Source organism: Ctenopharyngodon idella, chromosome 14, assembly GCF_019924925.1.
Source record: "Ctenopharyngodon idella isolate HZGC_01 chromosome 14, HZGC01, whole genome shotgun sequence".
NCBI classification, from domain to species: domain Eukaryota; kingdom Metazoa; phylum Chordata; class Actinopteri; order Cypriniformes; family Xenocyprididae; genus Ctenopharyngodon; species Ctenopharyngodon idella.
The window spans coordinates 24,116,978-24,142,517 of record NC_067233.1 but is presented as its reverse complement, the minus strand read 5'-3'; the positions used below and the strand labels follow the sequence as shown (position 1 = coordinate 24,142,517).

Genomic DNA, 25,540 nt, shown 5'->3' with positions numbered 1-25,540 from the left:
ATCAAAGATTTCACTTGCATGCAAAAGACGATTTTAACAGAACCAAAAAATGTAAAACGTCGGACAGCGCCCGAGGTTCGATCTCTGGTCACCGGTTGCCCAGCGGCCATGAGAGGGATGATTTTCAATATAGAAAGTAACCACTGAGCTAAACCAACATGAGTGTGCCTTGTGTCAAACGGACTTTAGTACACAAGATTAATAGGCTACAGCACACAAACGCGCATGACTATTTCACAGTTGAAAACCAAAGTAAACAGCGTTCATTCCAAACAGTGAAACTTATTTCAAGACACAATAACTATTAAGACACATTGTAATAGTTATAGGGGAGACCGATGCTAATTGTCACACTGTTTCATATTTTTAGTGAATGTTCTCTGGGAGGGCCTACGTTTGTTTGTTTGTTTGTTTGTTTGTTTGTTTATTTATTTATTTATTTATTTATTTATTTATAAATGTCATGTTATGGCAAGCTGTCGTGTTTTAAATATGTCACTTGACAACTAGCCCCGGTTTATATCATAATTATTCTAACAAGTCTTATGGTGATATCTTGCTCTTTTGCTAGTAAATGTCTGTTGTTTGATATTTAGGCTATATGGGTTAAACTGGGTTCGGTATGAAACTTAGTATTCTCAGCATGTCTTCACGTCTTGCATATTTGAAAGACATGTGTCTCCATTTTTACGTTTAAATTGATAAAGTCGATGTGCTAAAAATAAGATGTAAGACCCGACATATTATTTTTATTGCCATAAAGGCATATAATTCTATGGATATATATTTTACCTATATTTGGGGTGGAAAGCACCTGGATGTTGCAACACCCCAAGATGAACAGCAGAGGGAGCTCAAAGACCATTTTTGAATGAGGCTCCAAAGATCCAAACAGCACACAAAAAATCAAAATCATTGGTTCTTTCATTTTCCCAATTTATTGGTTGCTTATTTATACCACCTCATTTGTAAATTATTTCTCTTTTATTTGAAAAATTATTAATTGTGAATTAAGATTGGTGAAATCTCCCAACAGCAGTGTTGCGTTTTCCTATTTTTGAAGGCGCGCATGTGAGTCTAGACTTTACATTCTGGTGTCTTTTGTTAATATGATCTCATCCTTTTCAGTCCCTGCGTTTTTTATTCTCCAGAAATATATAAAAGGCCAATGTCACTTTCTCTCTCATCCTTTCTTTTCGTCTCTCTCTTTTCTTACTAAAGTATTCAACAGAGACAGACAGGGTTTTTGCAAGGTTACCGTGAGTGAGTTTAAATGGAGCTTGTGGTGAAAGTAATGGCACTCTCGCGCCCTGTGGACAATAAGCCGGCGGATGAAACGGGGCTTAAGGGCTCGTGTAATGCATGTTAATGTGACGGGCACCGTGAAATGCGCCGGGGATTATTTATCCAAAAACATTTGTATTCTTCTGTTGAAGAACGGCTGATCCCGGATAGCCGAGCACTAATCCGTCTCTCCGTTAATTAAAAAGAAGTCGAGAGCGGAGGAACTCCTGTTTTTTCAAATGTAATCATTTCTGCTGGAGCTTACCATCTGCTGGAGGTTAAGTCTGACAGCAGATTGTATTCTGCGGTTATTTAAACCTGGGTGGAGGATTTCACCTCCCTGCAGAGACAAGAGGGGTCAGAGGAGGCCGAAATGTCGGGAAACAGAAGAATATGCTTAATATAAAAACAGGTTTACGTGGTTTGCTGGTCTCAACTACTTTAGGATGGTAATTTGGCGTTCACCTGAACCGATCCAGTTGGTGGCTGACCCTGGTCAGCCAATCTGACTGTCTGACAAGGGTCCCAAACCCACTTGAACTTCAAATCAGAGGTGACCAGCTTGGCAAGAACAGCACACCCACTTTTAATGTTTTTTTCTTCTTCTTCTCTGTTTTCCCCAGCAGGGTTCTTCCCTCACCCCTCAAGATGTGCCTACAATGATGAACTATAAACTCCAACAATGTGTGTGTGTGTGTGTGTGTTTGTGTGTGTGTGTGGGCCTGCTGTGAGGGAGAGATTGTGTGTCTGACAGAGAGTCGTGCGCGTTCTTAATTAGAACATTCCTCTGAGGATGCTCGTGGGGAGCGCGCATCATCGACTGGTGCATAAAATGGTTTTAGAGTCATGAGGATTATCCGTGAAAATTAAAGATTAGATTTGGGGGAACATGTGTCACTTCTTCAGAAGACACGATTCGGATTTGTCCCATCAAAACAATAACTTCCACAATCCATAATCTTATAAATCACCCGATCTGTTTTGTTGCGCAGGATCATATGCGAAAATATGTCAGTAATAATATAGCTTGTGCTTACAAGAACTTACAAGACTTGCGGGTCATGTATACATCCAACCGCGTTCTTAAAGGAACGGAAAGGGGAGGGGAGTCACTTTTTGATGGGACACCGGCGGCTGTCTAGACAATGTACAATCTGGTAATTTAATAAACATTTGTTTATTGATTGATCTATCACCCCACTAAACAAGGTCACCACTAGTGTATTAGAATTACAAACTACGGGCTGATGCTTTTAAGAAACGGAAAGTTGCACTGCCCTATAAAACGAAGTATTAATTCGTAAATTACTGTCTCACTTATTTCATGGTGATTATGCGCGCTCGGTAACTCTCGAGTTAAACGTGTCGGTAGCTACAGTGATATGCTCCGTGCTCTCATGTCGCCGTCCGCCAATACGATCCCTCCCCACCACACACACACACACACACACACACACACACACACACACACACACACACACACCACCTCCCTCTCTCGTCTCACACACTCCTCAAAGAGTCTAACACACTGGAAAATCAAAGCGCTCGCCTCTCCTGCTCACACACTGCCTGCGCCGCGCGCAAAGCGCACAACCCAAGAAAGACTCTAAGTTTCCATTCTCTTTTAAAACGACTTATGCACTTTTTAAAATGATTTTTATTCCACTTTAGAAGATAATGTAAGTGCGTGTTGTGTACAGAAAATGTTTTTTTGAGTCTTTCACAGCTGAACATGAATCTTCTCTTTGAACGCAGCTGAGAATATCTGATTTTAGGAAGATGGACCGGAGGCTTCCGAGAAGGCGATGGACGTTGGCAGGGCAGGTTGTTTGTCTGCTCTTGTGTGCGTGCGCACTGGACCGGGTTTTGGCGCAGATTCGCTATTCAATTCCCGAGGAGTTGGAGCACGGGGCTTTCGTTGGAAATATCGCAGAGGACTTGGGCTTGGACGTGGCCAAATTGTCTTCACGGAGATTCCGGATTGTATCTGGAGCAAGAAAACAATATTTAGAGGTGAATTTGGAGAACGGGATTTTGTTTGTGAATGAGAAGATTGACCGCGAGGAGCTCTGTGAACAAAGTCCCGTTTGTTTCTTGCACTTGCAGGTGGTTATTGAGAACCCTTTGGAACTGTACAGGGTAGAGGTGGAGATCTTGGACGTGAATGATAACGCTCCCAGTTTCCCGTGGAGCGAGTTTAATCTAGAGATCACGGAATCTGCTGCGCCTGGCTCCCGGTTCCCGCTGGAGAGCGCGCAGGATCTTGACGTGGGCTCAAATTCTCTCCGCTCGTACTTACTGAGCGCCAATCAACACTTCCTACTGGACATTCAGACTCGTAACGATGGCAGCAAGTTCGCCGAACTCGTTCTGCAGTCGCCGTTGGACCGAGAGCAGCAGAAGACGCACGAGATGGTGCTCACGGCTGTGGACGGTGGCTCCCCGTTGCGCTCGGGCACGGCTCAAATCACGGTAACTGTCCTGGACGCGAATGACAACGTACCCGTGTTCGACCGCTCCGTATACCGGGTCAGCTTGGTGGAGAACGCACCGAGAGGCACGCTCGTGCTCAAACTGAACGCCACGGACCTGGACGAAGGCGCGAACGGGGAGATCACCTATTCCTTCAGCGGGCACGCGCCTCTGAAGGTGCGGGAGCTGTTTAGCGTGGACTCTCACTCAGGTGAGATTCGGGTAAAAGGAATCGTTGACTATGAGAGGGCCAGCGTGTACGAGCTCTACGTGCAGGCGAAAGACAAAGGTCCCTCCGCCGTGGCTGTGCACTGTAAAGTGCTGGTTGATATTCTGGACGTGAACGACAATGCGCCCGAGGTCATATTAACCTCTGTGTCAACACCTGTTCAGGAGGACGCGCCGCCGGGCACAGTGATAGCCGTGATCAGTGTAATGGACCGCGACTCCGGAGAGAACGGGGCTGTGGACTGCCAGATCCCCGGAAACGTGCCGTTCCAGCTGCACTCCTCTTTTAAGAACTATTACACACTCGTGACCAGCGAGTTTCTCGACAGAGAGTCTGTCTCGGAGTACAACATCACCCTCACGGCGCGCGATCTGGGCTCGCCGCCGCTGTCCACCAGAAAGACGATTCTGGTTCAAGTGTCTGACATTAACGACAACCCGCCGCGCTTCATTCAGCCCTCGTACACTGTATATGTGACCGAGAATAACGCCCCGGGCGCTTCCATTTGCTCGGTGACCGCATTCGATCCGGACTCTAATCAGAACGCCTATTTGTCCTACTCCATCCTGGAGGGTCAGATTCAGGGCATGCCCGTGTCCACTTATGTCTCCATCAATTCCGATAACGGCAACATCTACGCGCTGCGCTCTTTCGATTACGAGCAGCTCCGGAACTTTCAGATCCGCGTGCAGGCGCAGGACGCCGGTTTCCCGCCGCTCAGCAGTAACGTGACCGTCAATGTTTTTGTTTTGGATCAGAACGACAACGCGCCGGTCATCCTATCACCACTGCCGAGAAACGGCACCGTGGCCACTGAGATGGTGCCCAGATCGGTGGACGCTGGATACCTTGTGGCTAAAATCACTGCACTCGACGCGGACGCAGGGCAAAACTCTCGCCTGTCATATCAGGTGCTGCAGGCGACAGATCCCGGGCTGTTCAGCGTGGCTCTGTACACCGGGGAGATCAGGACGATCCGCCGCTTCGTGGACAAAGATGCCATTAGGCAAAGACTCGTCATACTGGTCAAGGACAACGGGCAGCCGCCGCTCTCGGCCACCGTGTCCATCATTCTCTCGCTGGTGGACAGCGTGCCGGAGTCGCTGTCCGATTTCGGTGACCTCTCGCTCAGCCCCCAGCCCCCGTCTAACCTCGCGCTCTATTTAATCGTGTCACTGAGCACAGTCTCTCTCATCTTCCTCGTGGCTATCATCGTTTTGGCGGCCGTGAAATGCTACAAGGACCACGACTCCCTCGGCGGCTACGCGCTCTCCTCGCTCGGTGCCGCTTGCTGCAGCTTTGAACCGGAGCCGCCCGCCGAGGTGTTCAAAAAGTCGAATCTCAACCTGCAGATCTCCACCGGCGCGAAAGTGCCCACGAACTGCGTGGAGGTAAACAGTAATCCTGGAAATCTTTCTCAAGCGTACTGTTACAAAGTGTGTTTGACGCCCGAATCTGCAAAGAGCGACTTTATGTTTCTCAAGCCTTGCAGTCCCGGCACACCGAGAAATAACGCGGCGAGAGGAGCGGATAACCTGGCGCTGAGCTCACAGAGCCGCTGCTCATCCGTGAACAACGGAGCGACTACACCGAACGAGGTAAAACTACATTCACCATCTCTCTCTCTCTCTCTCTCTCTCTCTCTCTCTCTCTCTCTCTCTCTTTATTTAACATCCACATGTTCATCGAGTTGTCAGTTTCTGAGTCACTTTCGTGAAAGACATCATTTGTGCACAGAACAGAAGTGTGAATTATGTTTTTGTGAACGAGATTAATTGGCTATCGATTATCTATAAATACACAAAAGAAGAACTGGAGGGCGCTAATTATTTGACAAGAAATAGACCTCTAAAGTCGACCAATGACCTTGATTGACAGTGAACGAGCATCTCTAGACAGCAGCATCTTCCAGAGAAACCGAGGACAATGCGCGTCTTAGCACTCTCTCCAGTTCTTCCTTTGTTTATGAGCTCTCTCTCTCTCTCTCTCTCTCTCTCTCTCTCTCTCTCTCTCTCTCTCTATATGTGTGTGTGTGTGTGTGTGTGTGTGTGTGTGTAAAAATCTTTTTAAAATGTTGTGTTACGGAATTGCTTTTAGAAATGTACAAAAAAGAACATTAAACGTTGTTTCTTTTTATTTTTTATTTGAATGCGGTCAGCTACTTGTTTTAAAATATGAATTTTGTCAACTAAATGTCAAGGGCGCACACACACACACACGCACACACACACACACACACACACACACACACACACACACACACACACACACACACACACACACACACACACACACTACAAGCTAATTATCCAGTACACAATGGCACACGGACGTGGACTGGTTTCTTCCATAATGGGGCTGGGAAATGAAAGCATTAGGGAGCGAGCAGGAGCCGATGGAGACGTGTCGCGCCTGTAGATTCTGCCACTTTGCCCTCACAGAATGAGAAAACTAGAGAGCGAGGAAGAAACTGTGTGCGTGTTCTGTTAATATCCACTAGGTGGAAACATCAGGCTGTAAAATATAAACGTGCTCACTTTAGTTGTTATTCAATTGTCAGGGTGACCTGTTGGAGAGATAGGTGTCACCTTGCCTTGGGTCAGTGACATTCATAAGTAACTCGTCCATCGAGAGAGTTACAATTTATGGTGTCCATTAAATCTGTGGACTTTATGTCTCAGATAGAATATTCATAAAAGCATCTATTATACCCTATTTACTGGGCAGGTCACTGAACAACACATTTAGGACAAACTCTGCCCTTGAGGGTATAAAAAAAGCTCAAACAGATTGTGTTCACTCAGAGCTCTTGAGCAGATCTTAAACAGAATTTCATCTGGGAATATATTAAAGCTGGAAAATTCGTTATAAATTCACCAGAGCTCCAGCGGAAAATGCAAACGCACGAGAGTTTCTAAAATAAAGCAAGAAATTAAATTAAATTGAATTCGTCGGACAGTTAAATGCGTTTTTGAAATTAATTTCCTGCCCGCTGCGGTTTCCTTTGAAGATTAAAATCGTATGTCGGTGTTCTAATTATCTACGGAAGGTATTTTGAAGAACCGTTCTAATAATAAGCTTACATGGAGCTCTCCTTATGAAAGTCTCTAAGCGAATTAATAGAGCATGGAATCCATACTTTCTCTCTCTCTCTCTTTGACATGGAATAAATAACACCCCCATTCTCCTCCTCCTCCTCCTCCTCCTCTTCCACCCCCGCCGCGTCTCTGAGGATGAAAGAGAAGACCGTGACTCTTCAGTCATTGCTCAAGGCACCACAGATCTGAAAGAAATGACGCGCAATTCACACTTTTGACCACAAGGAGGCATTCAATATCCCTTTAAAGCTTGAGGAATATCTTTAAAAGTGCCTACCTGAACATTTGTAGCAATTTTATACACTTTATACAATTTGTGTGTGTGTGTGGGTTATAAAAAGATGGTGGTTTATCCTAAATATTTGTTATACTGTATGTAGTCATTCATTATTCTCAGTTATGATTGTTCTATGTGTTGCAGCTGAAACAAGCAAATACTGACTGGGCCCTCACCAAAAATCAAACCTCCTCTCTGAAAAGGTAAGACACACATTTACTTGTCTATAAATGGGGATACACCATAGACTTATATTGTTATATTGTTATAAAGTTAATAATAGCACAATATAATACAAACAGATATACTACAGACTAACCCTAAGTGTTACTATAGCTCAAACAATAAAGCATGTATACTTTGGATACAGTGTTTGCCAAAATGCATATATGTAAACCCAAGCAGCCAAACTCTTAAAAAAGAACTTTTTTTGCATTTTAGAAAATAAAATCATGTATGAATTGTTTTTGTCCTGTTAAAGACGTACTCAGATGTTCCCAAAATGAGGTTTTGTCATTCAGAGAGTGGTAACAAGCAGACAATGATCTTTCATGTGTGAATTTGTTTACTACATGTTCTGGAGTATCAAAATATCTCATTACTTCTCAGGTTGGCCTAATTTCTCATCATCTGTTTTCAGTTGTAACTCTGTGAACATGGATGGCACTCTGATGCGTAAAGCCATGCAGGCCGAACCAGAGAATTATGTGGGTCAAATGGCTGCCGGACAGTACTGGACCTGGGGAACCCGCTCGAAAGGTACAGCTTTCTACATCACATGATTTGATCCTGTTAATGAGTCAAATTACAGACATTAAAAACCACAGGTGACATTACAGAAAATTAGCTATTTTAACTATGTGATCCATGTACAGATTCAAGGTCCAAACTTTGAATCTGTTTTATTTCTGTGTAATAGTGAGGAATATATTACTCAGGGCTTTCTGCCTTTTTCGATTTTTGGGTAAAAGGTCTGTGGTTAACATTACTTGAAGAGACTTGCCTGTTTATTTATTTATTTTTTTTTTTACAACAACAGTCATACCTCAGACCTTGATCCAGAGTCATTTATGCATTTAGCATATGAAAGAGCAATTGAATGATCTGACATGAAACTGATTATTCAAAGAGGAAAAAGTGTTGGTGCAGGAGCTACTAAAGGTATTGCTTTCATTAAAGCCAGTGAATTAGGTATAAACCAGTACTTTGCATTATGTCATTGCTCTGGTGTAGATGTTCAGACATCTCTAGCATTTACACTACCGTTCAAAAGTCTGGAATAATTATTTTTTTTTTATGTTTTTGAAAGTCTTTTCTGCTCACCAAGTCTGCATGTATTTTATCAGTATTATTACAATTTAAAATATTTATTTATTTTTTACTTAAATCTATTTTAAATGTAATTTATTCCTGTGATAATTTTTCAGCATCATTACTCCAGTCTTCAGTGTCACATGATCCTTCAGAAATCATTCTAATATACTGATTTGCTGCTTAATTGTTGCCCAGTTATTAATAGTGGCTCTTATTATTATCAATGTTTCTTCTGCTTAATATTTTTGTGGAAACTGTGATTTTTTTTCAGGATTCTTTGATGAATAGAAAGTTCAAATGAACAACATTTATTTAAAATAGAAATATTTTGTAACATTTACTGATCAACTTGATGAATCCCTGCTGAATAAAAGCGTTAACTTCTTACCTCAAACATTTGAACGGTATTGTATCACGTTTTCCACAAAAATATTAAGCAGCAACATTGATAATACTAAGAAATGTTTCTTGAGCAGCAAATCAACATATTAGAATGATTTCTGACACTGAAGACTGGAGTAATGATGCTGAAAATTCAGCTTTGATCACAGGAATAAATTACATTTTACAATATATTACAATAGAAAACAGTTATTTTAAATTTCACAATATTCCTGTTTTTACTGTATTTTTGATCAAATAAATGCAGCCTTGGTGAGCAGAAGAAACTTCTTTCAAAAACAGTAGCAATTACTCCAAACTTTTGACTGGTAGTGTAAGCAGTTCTCTTTTTTCTTTTTTAACCATCCAGAGTACCGGATGCATTCTCCAGCAGGGGTTTCTCAGAGGGCGTGGACGCCTCACTACACACCCCAACACAACCCCACCCACCACCTGCAGCAGCAGCAGCAGCCCACGGCGCAGACCCACCCGCACCCTCCACCGGACTACCAGCACAACGTGTACATCCCCGGCACGCCCTCCGGCTTCTGCACCCTGCGGCCCAGCTACCGCAGCGAGCTTGACGTCCACAACTCTTTCTCCACCTTTGGCAAGAAACGTAGGTTCATCTCTCCCAGCAGCTATGACCCGCATGATGACACGGGGGCGGATGTCATCAACAATGACTTATATAATGAATAAAACAAGACAAAAGGACCTAATCAGTGATGATGAACAAAAAGAGTGACTTGTTATTGTTACCAAAGCATAGCACTCATCATGTAGTCTCAGTATCAGGTGGTTCGCTCAAAGACCGCCACAGTCCACTCAATGACCATCTGATGCATATTGCACATGCAATGCAACTTCCATGATTTGGGGTGTACAGGTTTGTATTAGCCAAACTGGGGAAAAAAATGATGCCAGTGTGAAATTATGATCACTGGATTTGCCATTTGACATCTTTGAAAGCTGTTAAGAGTTGTTCAGAAGTGGAACTGTATAGCCCACTTTGTTTTCTGTCTGTGAAAGTATTATTTTTAGCAGAAAAGAAATTCCCCTAGTTTCTTCTGTTTTCCGTACAACCATTTGCAGAGATTTATAGAGTACAACAGTGCTGCCCACTTTTTCAGTGGAGTTTGTTCCAGAAGTATTTTTCACATAGGGATCTTAAAGAAAAGTCTTTGTTAAAGAGTTAGAAGCCATGAACCAAAACAACCAGCTACAAGGTGAATCACAACATTACAAACTTTGATTTGAAGCCAAAAAGTATTAAAAAATTGGACAAAAAGACAAATGTACGAGACTGTGTACTTAACGGCTTTAAGCAGGGAAAGAACTACAATCCCATGAAGCATTGCGGATGACATAATTGAATTATATATATATATATATATATATATATATATATATATATATATATAATAAGTATAATATATAAGTGCTGTCACAATTAATCGCATGTAACATAAAAGTTTGTGTTTGTGTGTGTGTATATTATATATATATATATATATATATATGTCTGTACACACACACACACACATTATACATACATACATATACACACACACACACACATATTATGTAAACACAAGCTTTTATGTTACATGCGATTAATGTTATTTTGCAATAAATGTGAAATATATATATATATATATATATAGGGAGATTAACTTTGTTATGCAATTTGTGATGCTTCATGGGAATAGGCAGTTGTGATTTTCTTGTTGCGATTCACTGATTGGTGGAGATTTTGCTGCAGAATCATGGGTAATGTAGTTTTTCACCAGGACTTCCGCTGTTGAACACAATTATTTCAAAAATAAGTTGAAATAATGTGTTATGATGGCCTTAACAAAAACATACCATTGATTAACAACCTAGTAGCTCACAGTAGGTCTGTCTTTAAAGGTTTAATAGTAATGTTTAAAAATGAGTTCCCCTATAGAGAAAATGAATGGGATTTTTACTTCCAGAACCCGACTGTTACATTCTATTTCAGTTGAACCCATCCTTAAATGGCACATAAACACAAAACAGTGGTAAGTTGCTTTAGATGTTGACCAGTTTCTTCCTGTCTAAACCAGACTATTTGTCATGTGACAGGCAGGGAATACTAAATCTCTATGATATTACAGTGACACTATGATGGTTCTGTGTGTCACCGCTGTGCTCACACTCACTCTAAGGAGGACTTTTCACTCAAATTGTGTGTGTTAGTGGTACATCATTCAGGCCTGCTCATACCCAGCGAACAAAAATATGTTCTAAGAATGTTTTGCTAATGTTCCCATTAAGTAATGAAAACTGAATGTTCTCTGAACATTCAAAACATTTTTAGGTTACGCTAACCTTAAGGGAACATTCCATTTGATCATTTTGTAAACATTATGGGAACGTTACCCTTAAATGTTCTCCGGACGTTCTGAAACAAGTAGTAACATTTAAAAACATTAATGTCCAACTAAAAAAAAAAAGTGCCATGAACAATGTATAAATAACGTTTTTGTGCTAATGTTTTGAGAACATCGTTAAAGACCAGATAACTCTGAACAAACCTTCTATTAATGTTACTGGAAGAATGTTTGTTCATAACTTGCCAGAACATTAGCCAAAGTTCTGAGAACGTTCTCTGTTTGCTGGGAAGGGCATATGTCCTGTCATATGGGCCCATTTTACTTCATTACAGAGGCTCTGTTCCACAAGATAGTGACAATAAACAGATATTGAAAGGAAGTTGAATATGACTACATGCTCACAGAGAGATGATCCTCTTATGATCTCACTGAAGCTAAGAAACTTGCTTGTCCTGTTATATGAGAGACTGAATTAAACCTAATATGTTATTATTATTATTAATTGCATCTGCTTGGTTAGCTCAGTCACACCAGGCCTGAAGGTCAAAGGTCATTACCATTGAGAAGCCTAGCCTGAGATTTAATACTAGACTGAATATCATTATTATTTTTATATTTTTCCTACTGTTATTACTTTGACAATCATTTCAGCCAAAATGTGATTATTACACGCCTTTTGCACACGGTGTGAGCATATAAATCAACACAGTGGTCATGATGTGGCTGAATTATGGGCCGGGAGAAGGTGGATGCTCACCAAAATGAAAATGCTCAATTCAACATGATTACTCATGTAGGAATGACTGGATCCACATTTAGACACACATTACTGCCTCATACAAGAGAACAGGATGTGAAAGTCCATTCATTCCAAATATGTACATACAAATATGAGAATTAAATATTTTTTTTCTGAAATAAAACTGCTGTGTTGTGATTCATATTTTATAAGAAATATATACGACTACAGTATGTTGGAAATGGAATACTACCTAATGTTCACTAAATACTGCGCAATATACATTGTATACTACTACATGTAAAATAGTAAGACAGTATAGAATATATATCAATAAATGTTTCAAAAGGTAAGTTACAGTAGTATTCTGCATTGTTGTCACATGACCATATCACTTTGCATGGGAGTGGCATCCAGTTATCATTTGAAATGTTATTTTACATTTTTAATCCAGTTTTACAGCCTGTTCACATTATAGATGTTAAAAATCACAAGTGACATCACTACAGAAATTGTCCGTGTTCAGATTCATACTCTAAACTTTGAATCTTTTTTAATTTTGTGCAATAATGAGGACTATATTTCTCTGGTGTTCGGACTTTTTCAAAAGTTGTGGGTAAAAAAAGTCTGTGGTTAACAATAGTACTTTCATGTATTACTATTAAAATTTTATTTTTTTCTCAGTTTAACACATTAAAAATATTTAACGCAATTAACACAGCATCCATTTTTTCCATCATATTTTGGTTAGTGTTACATTAGGCCTTTATGATCACGATCTTATTCATGCAAATGCTTTTAAACCATTCCAGCACCACAAGACAAATGAGAACGTGCTGTCTGTGAATGTCGTGTCATGTTACACACATGACTTGTGCGCACAGAAAGACATGCGCCAGTATTGAGTTCTTTTTTGCGCTTGAAATAACAATAACACACAGAATTATGCCAAAAAGAAAAATACAAGAAAATCGTAGCTTTAATAAGGATTAATCTATATTTCATTTATTATTTATGCAGTGAAGACTGCGAAGTGTTTGATAATTTATTCAATTTCTGTATATTTCCTACCTGTTAGACATGTATAGGAAGGCCACAGGTAAATATAACATTTATTATAATGGGTTTATGTGAAGATTATTTTAAGTTCACTTAAATTTAAAGTTTTTTTAAAAAGCCTAATAACTATTGAAATTAATAGCTTTTCGTTATACTGTAATGTTGAATGTCTATAATTAATGTTTTAAAAAATCTATTTCATAGAGACATCAGTACCAGTATTAGCATCAGTGATACTGGACTTTATTCATAAAACCATGCCATTAAACAAATATTCTAAATATACTGTCTTTAAGTTGTTTCTACATTAACTTCGAGAGTAACTGTCAATTATTACAATATAAAAATATTAAAAACTCCAACGATTAATTACAGGAAAAATGTGCGATTAATTAGTTATTTTTTTTAATCGATTGACAGCACTACTTTTAAGTTTTGTTCTACAACATAAACCGATCAGGCATAACATTATGAGCACTGACAGGTGAAGTGAATAACACTGATTATCTCTTCATCACGGCACCTGTTAGTTGGTGGGATATATTAGGCAGCAAGTGAAAATGTTGTCCTCAAAGTTGATGTGTTAGAAGCAGGAAAATGGGCAAGCGTAAGGATTTGAGCGAGTTTGACAAGGGCCAAATTGTGATGGCTAGACGACTGGGTCAGAGCATCTCCAAAACTGCAGCTCTTGTGGGGTGTTCCTGGTCTGCAGTGGTCAGTATCTATCAAAAGTGCTCCAAGGAAGGAACAGTGGTGAACCGGCGACAGGGTCATGGGTGGCCAAGGCTCATTGATGCATGTGGGGAGCGAAGGCTGGCCCGTGTGGTCCGATCCAACAGACGAGCTACTGTAGATCAAATTGCTCAAGAAGTTAATGCTGGTTCTGATAGAAAGGTGTCAGAATACACAGTGCAACACAGTTTGTTGCGTATGGGGCTGCATAGCTGCTGACCAGTCAGGGTGCCCATGCTGACCCCTGTCCACCGCCTAAAGTGCCAACAGTGCGCACGTGAGCATCAGAACTGGACCACGGAGCAATAGAAGAAGGTGGCCTGGTCTGATGAATCACGTTTTCTTTTACATCACATGGATGGCCGGGTGCGTGTGCGTCGCTTACCTGGGGAACACATGGCACCAGGATGCACTATGGGAAGAAGTGTGATGCTTTGGGCAATGTTCTGCTGGGAAACCTTGGATCCTGCCATCCATGTGGATGTTACTTTGACACGTACCACCTACCTAAGCATTGTTGCAGACCATGTACACCCTTTCATGGAAACGGTATTCCCTGGTGGCTGTGGCCTCTTTCAGCAGGATAATGTACCCTGCCACAAAGCAAAAATGGTTCAGGAATGGTTTGAGGATCACAACAACGAGTCTGAGGTGTTGACTTGTGCTCCAAATTCCCCAGATCTCAATCCAATCGAGCATCTGTGGGATGTGCTGAACAAACAAGTCCAATCCATGTTGGCCCCACCTCGCAACTTACAGGACTTACAGGATCTGCTGCTAACATCTTGGTGCCAGATACCACAGCACACCTTCGGGGGTCTAGAGGAGTCCATGCCTCGATGGGTCAGGGCTGATTTGGCAGCAAAAGGGGGACCGACACAATATTAGGAAGGTGGTCATAATGTTATGCCCGATCTGTGTAAATTATGCATAGTCATACCTTAGATGTGAATTTTGAAACTATTCTGTGTTAGTTGCATAGTTTGCTTCAGCAACTTATGTTTTTAAAGAAACAAAGGTGCTTCAGAATTCAAATTTGATGTAGGTATAGATAATGTGTTTATTTTGCAGAACAAAACATGAAAGTAATGTTTACCACAGACCAGGAAATTCTATAGGGAACCCAGTTCAAAAATGCCAATTCTCTTCCAGGTTTGAACAGCTCTATTGTCTTCATTAATTCTCGACACTTATCTTTACATAGTTGCATGAAAAGACATTTCTCAGCACAAAGAAAAGGAAAAAAAAAATGACCCAGGCCGCTCTCTCATGCACTGAGTAAACATCGCAAATGCTAACATATTCTAATGAGCTTTCTTATATTCCCTCTTTCCTCCCACAGAGAATAGACTTGGTTCATTAACTGAACAAACACAAAACTCCATCGTCTAAATATCATTTTAATTAAAGACGGGGAAACAGACGGGCCCACGGGGGGAATCAGGCTCCCCCTGAAAATGCCACACCTGGACGCAATCTCTCTCGCGCCCTTTCCATTTTAATTTCCCGGGGAAATGAGTTCAGAATGTCAATAGATGAGTATCGCCCAGTTGAGAGGGGTAATTAGGTTTGCCGTGTGTCCTTTCAGATTACAAACGTTAATGAAGAAACGGTCTCCATGGCGCTAACACACTTCTCTAAATCGAAGTTCATCTCTCTGAGGGCCCGTGAACCGGAGGTGAGGAGATGAGCAATTTAGACATGTCCCTCTCTAGACTACAGATCAGGAATTAGAGGAGCACAGAGTCACATTCAAACAATGACATCCTTTTGAGAAGTAGGAACAATCTAGGGAAAGAAAACTTAAAAACTTTGCTCATGAATATTAATCAGGTGATTTGACAGCCACCCAGTAGTCCTAGCTGATTGGCTGAAAGGTGCTAAGGTGCTAAGAATATAGTATAGTTATGCTATTATTATTATTATTATTATAACTTGAAGGTAAAATGTGTAATTTTGGAGCTGAAGCTAGGCACGTGATTAAATCTAGAATGTTTAAGGGTCTATTTGAATGAGTCTACACTAATTTCACATTATGCTTTTTTAAATTTCAGGACCCAGAGTCTTGTGTACGCTTTATTCAAATGTACAAACTGAACTATAAAGATGAAGAGGTAATATTTATTATATGTGTCTGAGATTCACCCTTCACCTTTGACTTCCAGCACATAGTGCATCTACAGTTTGACCTTGTCCTTGTCCTAGACAGAATATTTTAGCTCTAGCTGTTACTATGACAACACCAGTCCAAACTCTCTCTCTCTTTGTTCCATCCAGTAGCAGAGCTGCTCTGTCAGAAATTATGACGTCATAGCCAGTCATTACACATGCTGCTGTGTTGGAGTTTTGGTGTTGCATTCTGTAGATTAATAAACAGTGATGTGTTTTTTCCCCTTCTATATATTAGTTTTTCTAGATTAGTATTTATGCTGACTTGTCATAAATTCCAGAGAGTCTGTTATTTCACATTCTGCTTTGTCTGCAACAACTGTCCAGAAAAAAAGATTATTTTCTTCAAATATGCATATGACTAGTGTGTTGTATGTGCGTATATACATACATACATACATATATATATATATATATGTGTGTGTGTGTGTGTGTGTGTGTGTGTGTGTGTGTGTGTGAGAGAGAGAGAGAGAGAGAGAGAGAGAGAGAGAGAGAGAGAGAGAGAGAGAGAGGTCAGAATAGCCTAATTTTCACCAGTCTCAGACTTTTGGACTTTGGATTTTAATTATTATTTAACATTCTATTTTCAAGAAAGGTTATTTAAGAAACAGAGAAAATAATTATGACCTGATATTATCTGTATGAATGTGCAGCTGAGTAGTGCAAAATCTCATAAAACACCACTAGAGGTCGCCTGCATCACATGTCAACAAGCACAAGGAGCAAAGGTGTCATTCCTACACTCTCAGAAAAAATGTTCTAAAACTGTCACTGGGACAGTACCCTTCATAAAAAAAGGTTCTAATGGTTCTAATTGGTAACAATGTGTACCTTTGAGGTAGTAATATGCACTCTTTAGGTACAAAGGTGTAGCTTTTGAAAGGGTACTGCAATGACAGCTTTTGTACCTTTTTTTTTTTTGCTGAGAGGCTACAGTTTGGTGGATTTTATGCCCCCATGAAGTGTTAATCAACTTGTCACATTATTTTCTATGCATAGATGTACCCCATTAACAAAGAATCATGATGATTCATATCTAAGAATGATTAAAAAGAATTATATAATTAATCATTTATATTTTAATAATATATAATTATTAATAATTAATCATTTTTAAGCATTTGACAGACATTCCCATGTCCCCAATCATGTTTTCTCAACTTCTCTTTATAATAAAGGTTACAAATATATTGCTAAATGTGCAATTTTAAGTAGGTTATTAGCATATACATTCACTTATTCTCTTTGACATAAAATACTATTTATTGCTATACATATTTTTATGTTTAAAACCATTAAATCAGTTTATGTCTCTCAAATTCCAATACACCCTGTTACATTGGTGCTACTTGCTTCAGCATGTGCCCTAAATCACATGACTTCCTTGACATCATTTTCTTGGAGGGAAAGAACAAAGTAAGTATTTGTCATAAACTTTTCTTTCTTTTTTTTTTTTTTTTTTTTTTTTTCTCATTTTAGAAGACGTATCTAATAGTGCAAAACATAACGTTCACTCTGTTGTGTCAGTTTACACTGGACATGAAAATGTGAGGCTATTCTTGAGTTTGAGGCCTGAGTTTGACCAGTGTGTTTTCTGACAATTTTCTCCCTCTGATAAGACTAAAGAATAATTGAATTTTTAACATTTCTCAACAAGCCTGCTCAGTCCAAAATTCACCAAACTGTAGGAATGATCAAGATGCAACATTGCAGCGATTACAATAGCTTGAACATTTCATTGATATGTTAAATAAAATCAACTAACAAACACAATCCTTGTAAAAAAAAAAAAAAAAAAAGCTTTGAGTCTTTGTACACAGAATGTTTAAACAGAGCTTGACCAAAACATTTATTTTAGAGTATTACTATAGTGGACTAACTTTGAATTTAATTATAATGACAAGTCACACTGACTTGTTACTGCCATTAAGTTATTATTATTATTATTATTATTATTATTATTATTATTTACTGCATTACGTAAAACGTAAAATGTATGCAGACAAAAACTAAAGTGTCAAAGAAATTGAGTATTATATGTTATTATACGTTTACAGGGATTAAAATCCTTATGCAGATCTATTTTCAATGAGTGAAAATATTCAAATCCTCAGGGAGCCTGTCTCCATCTGACTGACATCCATTCCTGAGAGAGAGACAAAAGAGAAAGTGTTATTTTTGAAACAGCCAAAGATCACAGAAAGAGAGGTAAGTTAAAAAGTGCTGTAAAGAACTGTCTTTTGCCAAAGTGTATTTTATTACAGTCTAAATTAGAAGAATTGGTTACTGTAAGCATGACTATCTTAGCCTTTGTCTATTTGTTTATTTGACAGGAATGATACAGAATAACATTATTACAGATTTCATGCAGCAGATGCTCTGTATAGGCTTCTACCTAATTTCACAGTGATGCTATTTTATTCATTTTTGATCCAACAATGTATTTTAATATACAAATGTAATGAATTGTATAATTGATTGGAGCCTGGCTTCAGACAAACACATAGTAGTAACAAATTCATCTAATTTAGACTGTTATAAAATACACTTTGGCAAAAGAGAGCAGCTGGATCATTAGGTAGATGGTTACCTATACAGTGCCTCTGCTGCATTAAATCTGATGTAATAATGGTAATCTGTTCTGTATCATTCCTGTCAAATAAATGCATATATAATAAATAAAATAAATAAATACATAACAAGTGTGCAAAGCATCTTATAGAATTTTATCCAGTAACGAAAGAGAGAAAGGGATAACACAGAGAAGCACACACAGAGAGCGCGAGAGACAGAGAGACATTTGTGATATTTACTTCATTTTCGCTCATGAATGATGTAAAATCACGAAAAGATCATCAATAAGCGTCTCTTTTATTTATCACTTTCATCCAGTAAATATGCAGTTCTTGTCTCTGTCTCAGCGCGTCGCTGTTGGCCAGTAAATCACACACAGGCTTAATTTAAAGGGATGTTGCCATATACCAGAATCCTGGTACTGAGAACAGCATCCTTTTAAGCGGGACCGTTTTTAAATGATTACAGGAATATTTTTACAAAACAGACTGAACACGAGGGGTATTTCAAGGAGCAACACGACTAGTAACTCAATCTGACTGATCTTTTCTGAGTGATTTTGTGTCTTCTGCAGGAATTGATAATGAAGCCTGTTAGACGGTGGGTTCCGTTTTTCTTTGTACTTTGGGCGACATGGGAAACGGCTTTGTCTGTGACGCGATACTCTATACCGGAGGAGATGGAGCGAGGGTCTGTCGTTGCAAATCTAGCTGCTGATTTGGGGCTGGATGTTAGTGGACTGGCACAGCGAGAGGTAAAACTTGATATTTTCCATAACAAAAAATATCTTGATGTTAATAAAAGGACTGGTGAGCTATTTATTGTTGAGAAAATGGACCGAGAATTTCTTTGCAATACGAAAACCACTTGCTTCTTAAAATTAGACTTAATAATTGAAAGCCCTTTGCGTATTTTCAATATTGAATTGGGCATCACAGACATCAATGATAACGCTCCTCATTTCCGACGAGACAGGATTGAATTAGATGTCTCAGAGTCCGCATCACCAGGGAGAAAGATTCTCTTTGCCCAATGCGTTTGACCCAGACGTTGGTGCCAATACAGTCAAGACCTATACATTAAGTGAAAGTGAACATTTCACTGTTGATATACATTCTGGTAGCGATGGTACAAAATACGTCGATTTGGTCCTCACGAAGGCTCTAGACAGGGAAGAGAAGGCTGTTCACAATCTGATACTCACTGCAGTTGATGGCGGAGTCCCTGCGCGCTCTGGCACAGCTAATATTATTGTGCGCGTGCAAGATACAAATGACAACGCCCCTCAGTTTGACCAGGCAGTTTACTCTCTGAATATGAGCGAAAATTCTCCAGCTGGCACTGTTGTTATTAAATTAAATGCTACCGATGCTGATGAAGGCCCAAACGCTGACCTCACATACTCATTTACGCTTTATACTTCTGAGAAAACGCAGGAGATGTTCTCGTTGAATTCAAATACTGGCGAAATAACAGTTAAGGGCACAGTTGATTATGAAGATATGAAAATATTTGAGATGTTCGTTGAGGCTAAAGACAATGGTCCTGTTCCACTCTCCGGTCAATGCAGAGTGACTGTGTATGTTAAAGATATGAACGATAACTATCCCGAGATAACCATAAAATCCCTTAAGAACACCGTGGACGAAAACATCGCAGTCGGCACTGTTATAGCTCTGGTGGGTGTCAGTGACAGAGACACGGGGGATAACGGTAAGGTAAATCTTGCAATGAACAAGTCCTTACCGTTTATTTTAAACAAGTCCTCTGACTACCTCTATGAGTTACTGGTGTCAGAACCGTTAGATCGAGAAAAGGTCCCTGAATATGAGATCATGCTGGTTGTGACCGATGAAGGGAATCCTCCCCTATCTGACAATGAAACTGTAACAGTGCATTTACTAGATGTCAATGATAACGCACCGCAGTTCCCACAGACATTCTACACGATACCTGTGAAGGAGAATAACGCACCTGGAGCTTTATTGAGCTCTTTAACTGCTATAGATCCAGATCTCAATGAAAATCAGTATCTAGTTTATTTTATAATAGAGAAGGAAATAGCGAACACCTCCATGTCCATGCTGTTCTCCATTAACCCAGAGAACGGTAACCTTTACGCGCTAAAGACGTTTGACTATGAGATAGAGAAGGAGTTTCTTTTCCACATCGAGGCCAGAGACTCTGGTGTTCCTCCGCTCAGCAGTAACGTGACCGTTCACATTATTATCATGGATCAGAACGACAACACACCGCTTATAGTGTCTCCATGGCGCGCGCACGGCTCGGAGGTGAAGGAAAAGATCCCGAGATCCACCGATAAAGGAACTCTGATAGCCAAAGTCATCGCCATAGACTCTGATTCAGTGCACAACTCTCGAATCACGTACCAGTTCCTCCAGAACACCGACGCCACATTATTCAGCTTGGACCAATACAACGGAGAGATCCGGACCATGAGAATGTTCAGTTACAGAGACTCGCGAGACCAGCGGCTGGTGGTGATCGCCAAGGACAACGGAGAGCCCGCGCTCTCTGCTACAGTCACCATCAAACTGTCCACGGTGGAGACCGCCCTTAAAACCTACACTGAGGTGCCTTTGGAATATGACATCTTCTCCGATTTGAACCTGTATCTGGTGATCGGACTGGGCTCTGTGTCATTTCTTTTACTCATCACAATACTGGTCACCATCGTGCTGAAGTGTCAGAAAGCGAAGCCCAGCAAAGCGGCTCCTCCGTGCAGGAACAGTGTGATCAGCGAGAGGAACTCGACCATCGCGGATTCCACTCTGGTCTCCAACGATGCCTACTGGTACAGTTTATTTCTAGCAGAGACGAGGAAAGGAAAGCTGGTGGTCAGACAGCCTGTGCCAAAGGGAGCGAGATACATCGTGTCCAGTATACCGAGGAGCACAGGACTGACCGAGACCAGCGACTCAGCTGCATCTACTCTACAGGTGAGAAAATAAACTATATTTTAAAAATATAAATGAAAATATAATCATACATGGGTGATTATATAATTGCAGGTACATTTGATGTCCAAAGTCATTTTTTTTCTGCTTTTTTCAAATTGTTATATTTTTAATTATTTTACTAATTTGGTACTCATTGTCATCGATCACTGTTACAGGCCATACCAATGTAATTTTTTTGTATTTTATTTCTGTAAAAATGGTCTTATATAGCTGAATACTCGCGTGCATATTTTCGGCGTGCATATAATAGGTCCCTACCCCACACCACTTATCCTACCCATTGCGTATCGCAAAAAGTAATTTCAGCATATAATTAGCACATACAAACATAAACTCGTGCTATAGATATGTAATACTAGGAGACCGTGTTGACCTTGGTAACAGAGTTTGACAGTAACAGAACTGACACTAATTCGGACAACAGGAAATCATGATTTCCAGCTATATAAGACACTTTTTTTTTTTTTACAGAAAATATCATATTGTTATGGACTGTAACATCTTGTGATCCATGACAATGAGTACCAAATTATTAAAAATAATTAAAAAACAACTTTTGAAAAAAGAAAAAAAATATGATTTTGGACACCAAATGCATCTGCAATTATATAATCACCCACATGATATAGATGTATATGCTATTGATTTCAAGGTGACAAATGATGGCTCAAACAAAAAATATGGTATGATTGAGACATTATTTCCCACCAAAAAAATGTTCAGTATTCGCTTTTTATTGTCAAATAATTCAGCTGAGATGGCTCTATATTGAACGTGATGTTTTTACATCATGCACAAAGTGTCGCTGTTGTCTAGCAATACACAAGATGGAAATGACTTATTAGACGCCATAACGTCACAGTCTACTGCTAGTAGTGGGTGATCATCTCTCCTTCCTCTCTTTGTATGTCTCTTTGTTCCTCTGCATCCTTCATTGACAATTTCGTTTGCGTGTTTGGATTATACTGGACTTGTATCTTAATTAAAAATGGCACCGTGTATGGACACACAAAAATGGAGAAGGTACGTTTTAGTATTTCTGATCATCTTTTCCGTATCAAACTCAGCATTTGCTGTTACTCACTACTCTATTCCCGAGGAAATGGAGGTGGGATCTGTTGTTGCAAATTTAGCCGCTGATCTGGGTTTGGATGTACAGAGTCTGACAAAACGCAAAATGCGCTTAGATGTGATAGCAAATAAAAAATATCTGGATATAAATAAAGAAACAGGAGAGCTGTTTATCGTCGAAAGAATAGACAGAGAATATCTCTGCCCATCCAAAACTACAAATTCTTGTTTTCTGAAGCTCGATGCTACAATCGAAAATCCAATTAGAATGTTTAATATTGAATTAGAAATATTAGATATCAACGACAATGCACCCCACTTTCGACGAGATGTCATGCATTTAGACATTTCAGAATCGACACCAGCCGGAGAGCGTTTCTCACTCAACAATGCGGTGGACTCCGACATTGGGTCTAATTCAATTAAGACTTACTATCTTAGCGAAAGTGAGCATTTTACTATCGAAATACAGTCTGGCCGAGATGGATCTAAACTAGCTGATTTAGTACTGAAAAAGGCATTAGATCGCGAAGAGCAAGCAGTCCATAATCTGATCCTCACTGCTGTAGATGGCGGAGTACCTTCGCGTTCTGGTACTGCTAATATTATTGTCCAAGTGTTAGACACAAACGACAACGCCCCTCACTTCGATAAAGAAAGCTATACTGTACATTTAAGTGAAAATTCTCCAATAGGAAGTCTTGTTGTTAAGCTAAATGCGACAGATTTAGATGAAGGGCAAAATTCTGAAATAATATACACATTCAGTTTATACACATCTGAGAAAACGCAAGAGACGTTCAATTTGAATTCAGAAACTGGTGAAATTCGAGTTAAAGAGATGATTAATTATGAAGATTTCAAAATCTATGATATGGAGATAATAGCCACCGATAAAGGATCTAATAGTCTCTCTGGAAAATGTAAATTAACAATTTTGATCACAGATGTGAACGATAATCATCCTGAAATTTCAATCAAATCATTTTCTGGCCCAATAAAAGAAGATGTACCTGTAAATACAGTAATTGCAGTTGTTAGTGTGAGTGATAAAGACTCAGGAGAAAACGGACAGGTAGATATTCATATTTCTGATGATTTACCTTTTACGCTCAAAGAATCATCTGATAATTATTATGAATTATTAGTTTCAGAACCGTTAGACCGTGAAAAGGTTCCCGAATATGACATCACTATTACCGTGACTGACAGGGGCAACCCGCCGTTATCTGATAATGAAACTATAACTTTAGAGCTTCTGGACGTTAATGACAATGTTCCTCAGTTCCCACAGACATTCTACACGATACCTGTTATGGAGAATAACGCGCCTGGAGCTTCACTGAGCTCTTTAACTGCTATAGATCCAGATCTCCATGAAAATCAGTATCTAGTTTATTTTATAATAGAGAAGGAAATAGCGAACACCTCCATGTCCATGCTGTTCTCCATTAACCCAGAGAACGGCAATCTTTACGCGCTAAAGACGTTTGACTATGAGATAGAGAGGGAGTTTCTTTTCCACATCGAGGCCAGAGACTCTGGTGTTCCTCCGCTTAGTAGTAACGTGACCGTTCACATTATTATCATGGATCAGAACGACAACACACCGCTTATAGTGTCTCCGTGGCGCGCGCACGGCTCGGAGGTGAAGGAAAAGATCCCGAGATCCACCGATAAAGGAACTCTGATAGCCAAAGTCATCGCCATAGACTCTGATTCAGTGCACAACTCTCGAATCACGTACCAGTTCCTCCAGAACACCGACGCCACATTATTCAGCTTGGATCAATACAACGGAGAGATCCGGACCATGAGAATGTTCAGTTACAGAGACTCGCGAGACCAGCGGCTGGTGGTGATCGCCAAGGACAACGGAGAGCCCGCGCTCTCTGCTACAGTCACCATCAAACTGTCCACGGTGGAGACCGCCCTTAAAACCTACACTGAGGTGCCTTTGGAATATGACATCTTCTCCGATTTGAACCTGTATCTGGTGATCGGACTGGGCTCTGTGTCATTTCTTTTACTCATCACTATACTGGTCACCATCGTGCTGAAGTGTCAGAAAGCGAAGCCCAGCAAAGCGGCTCCTCCGTGCAGGAACAGTGTGATCAGCGAGAGGAACTCGACCATCGCGGATTCCACTCTGGTCTCCAACGATGCCTACTGGTACAGTTTATTTCTAGCAGAGACGAGGAAAGGAAAGCTGGTGGTCAGACAGCCTGTGCCAAAGGGAGCGAGATACATCGTGTCCAGTATACCGAGGAGCACAGGACTGACCGAGACCAGCGACTCAGCTGCATCTACTCTACAGGTAAGATAATAAAACCTTACTTTTTAAAGGTTACTGTAATAGGTCCTATCAGGATCACTTTGTACAATACAGTTTTGAAACTTAGAAACTAACTAAACATCTGATTTCTTCTGTGTGCGCTTTTGCGTAGACAAAATGTTTATGTTGCCAAACAGATGTGTTTGCACACACACACACACACACACACACACACACACACACACACTTATGTATATATATATATATATATATATATATATATATATATATATATATATATTTTTTTTTTTCCTTCTTCGGTTTATTTTATCTCATTTAAATGCCAATGAATATTGTACTTTGACAATGTTGTGACTTGATATACAATCTATAGTCATTTAACATCTCATGAAAACGGTTTTATTTTATATATTGCGTTTTTCAGAGAATTTAGTGGTTGTATTTTAGTACTAAAATTCCTGTTTATATGTGCCACGCAAACCAATGCGCACAGCGTCGCTGTTC

General features: G+C 40.0%; 2 protein-coding genes across 3 annotated transcripts; both read left to right on the top strand.

Moving 5' to 3' along the window:
* The first annotated feature begins 2,790 nt into the window (after positions 1-2,790).
* Positions 2,791-12,338, top strand: si:ch73-233f7.1 (uncharacterized protein LOC100537710 homolog). Of its 2 annotated transcripts, XM_051860906.1 has the most exons (5): positions 2,791-5,376; positions 5,470-5,583; positions 7,505-7,563; positions 8,001-8,119; positions 9,426-12,338. In XM_051860906.1, the coding sequence occupies exons 1-5, from the start codon at positions 3,064-3,066 to the stop codon at positions 9,755-9,757; spliced, it is 2,937 nt and encodes a 978-aa protein (XP_051716866.1). In that variant the 5' UTR covers positions 2,791-3,063; the 3' UTR covers positions 9,758-12,338. The 2 variants fall into 2 exon arrangements, with proteins under 2 accessions (XP_051716866.1, XP_051716864.1); XM_051860904.1 differs by having other exon boundaries at positions 2,792-5,583.
* A 7,213-nt stretch (positions 12,339-19,551) lies between these two features.
* On the top strand, positions 19,552-22,941 carry LOC127494257 (protocadherin alpha-C2-like). The gene is made up of 2 exons (XM_051860002.1): positions 19,552-21,648; positions 22,693-22,941. The coding sequence occupies exons 1-2, from the start codon at positions 19,675-19,677 to the stop codon at positions 22,807-22,809; spliced, it is 2,091 nt and encodes a 696-aa protein (XP_051715962.1). The 5' UTR covers positions 19,552-19,674; the 3' UTR covers positions 22,810-22,941.
* Positions 22,942-25,540: the final 2,599 nt, after the last annotated feature.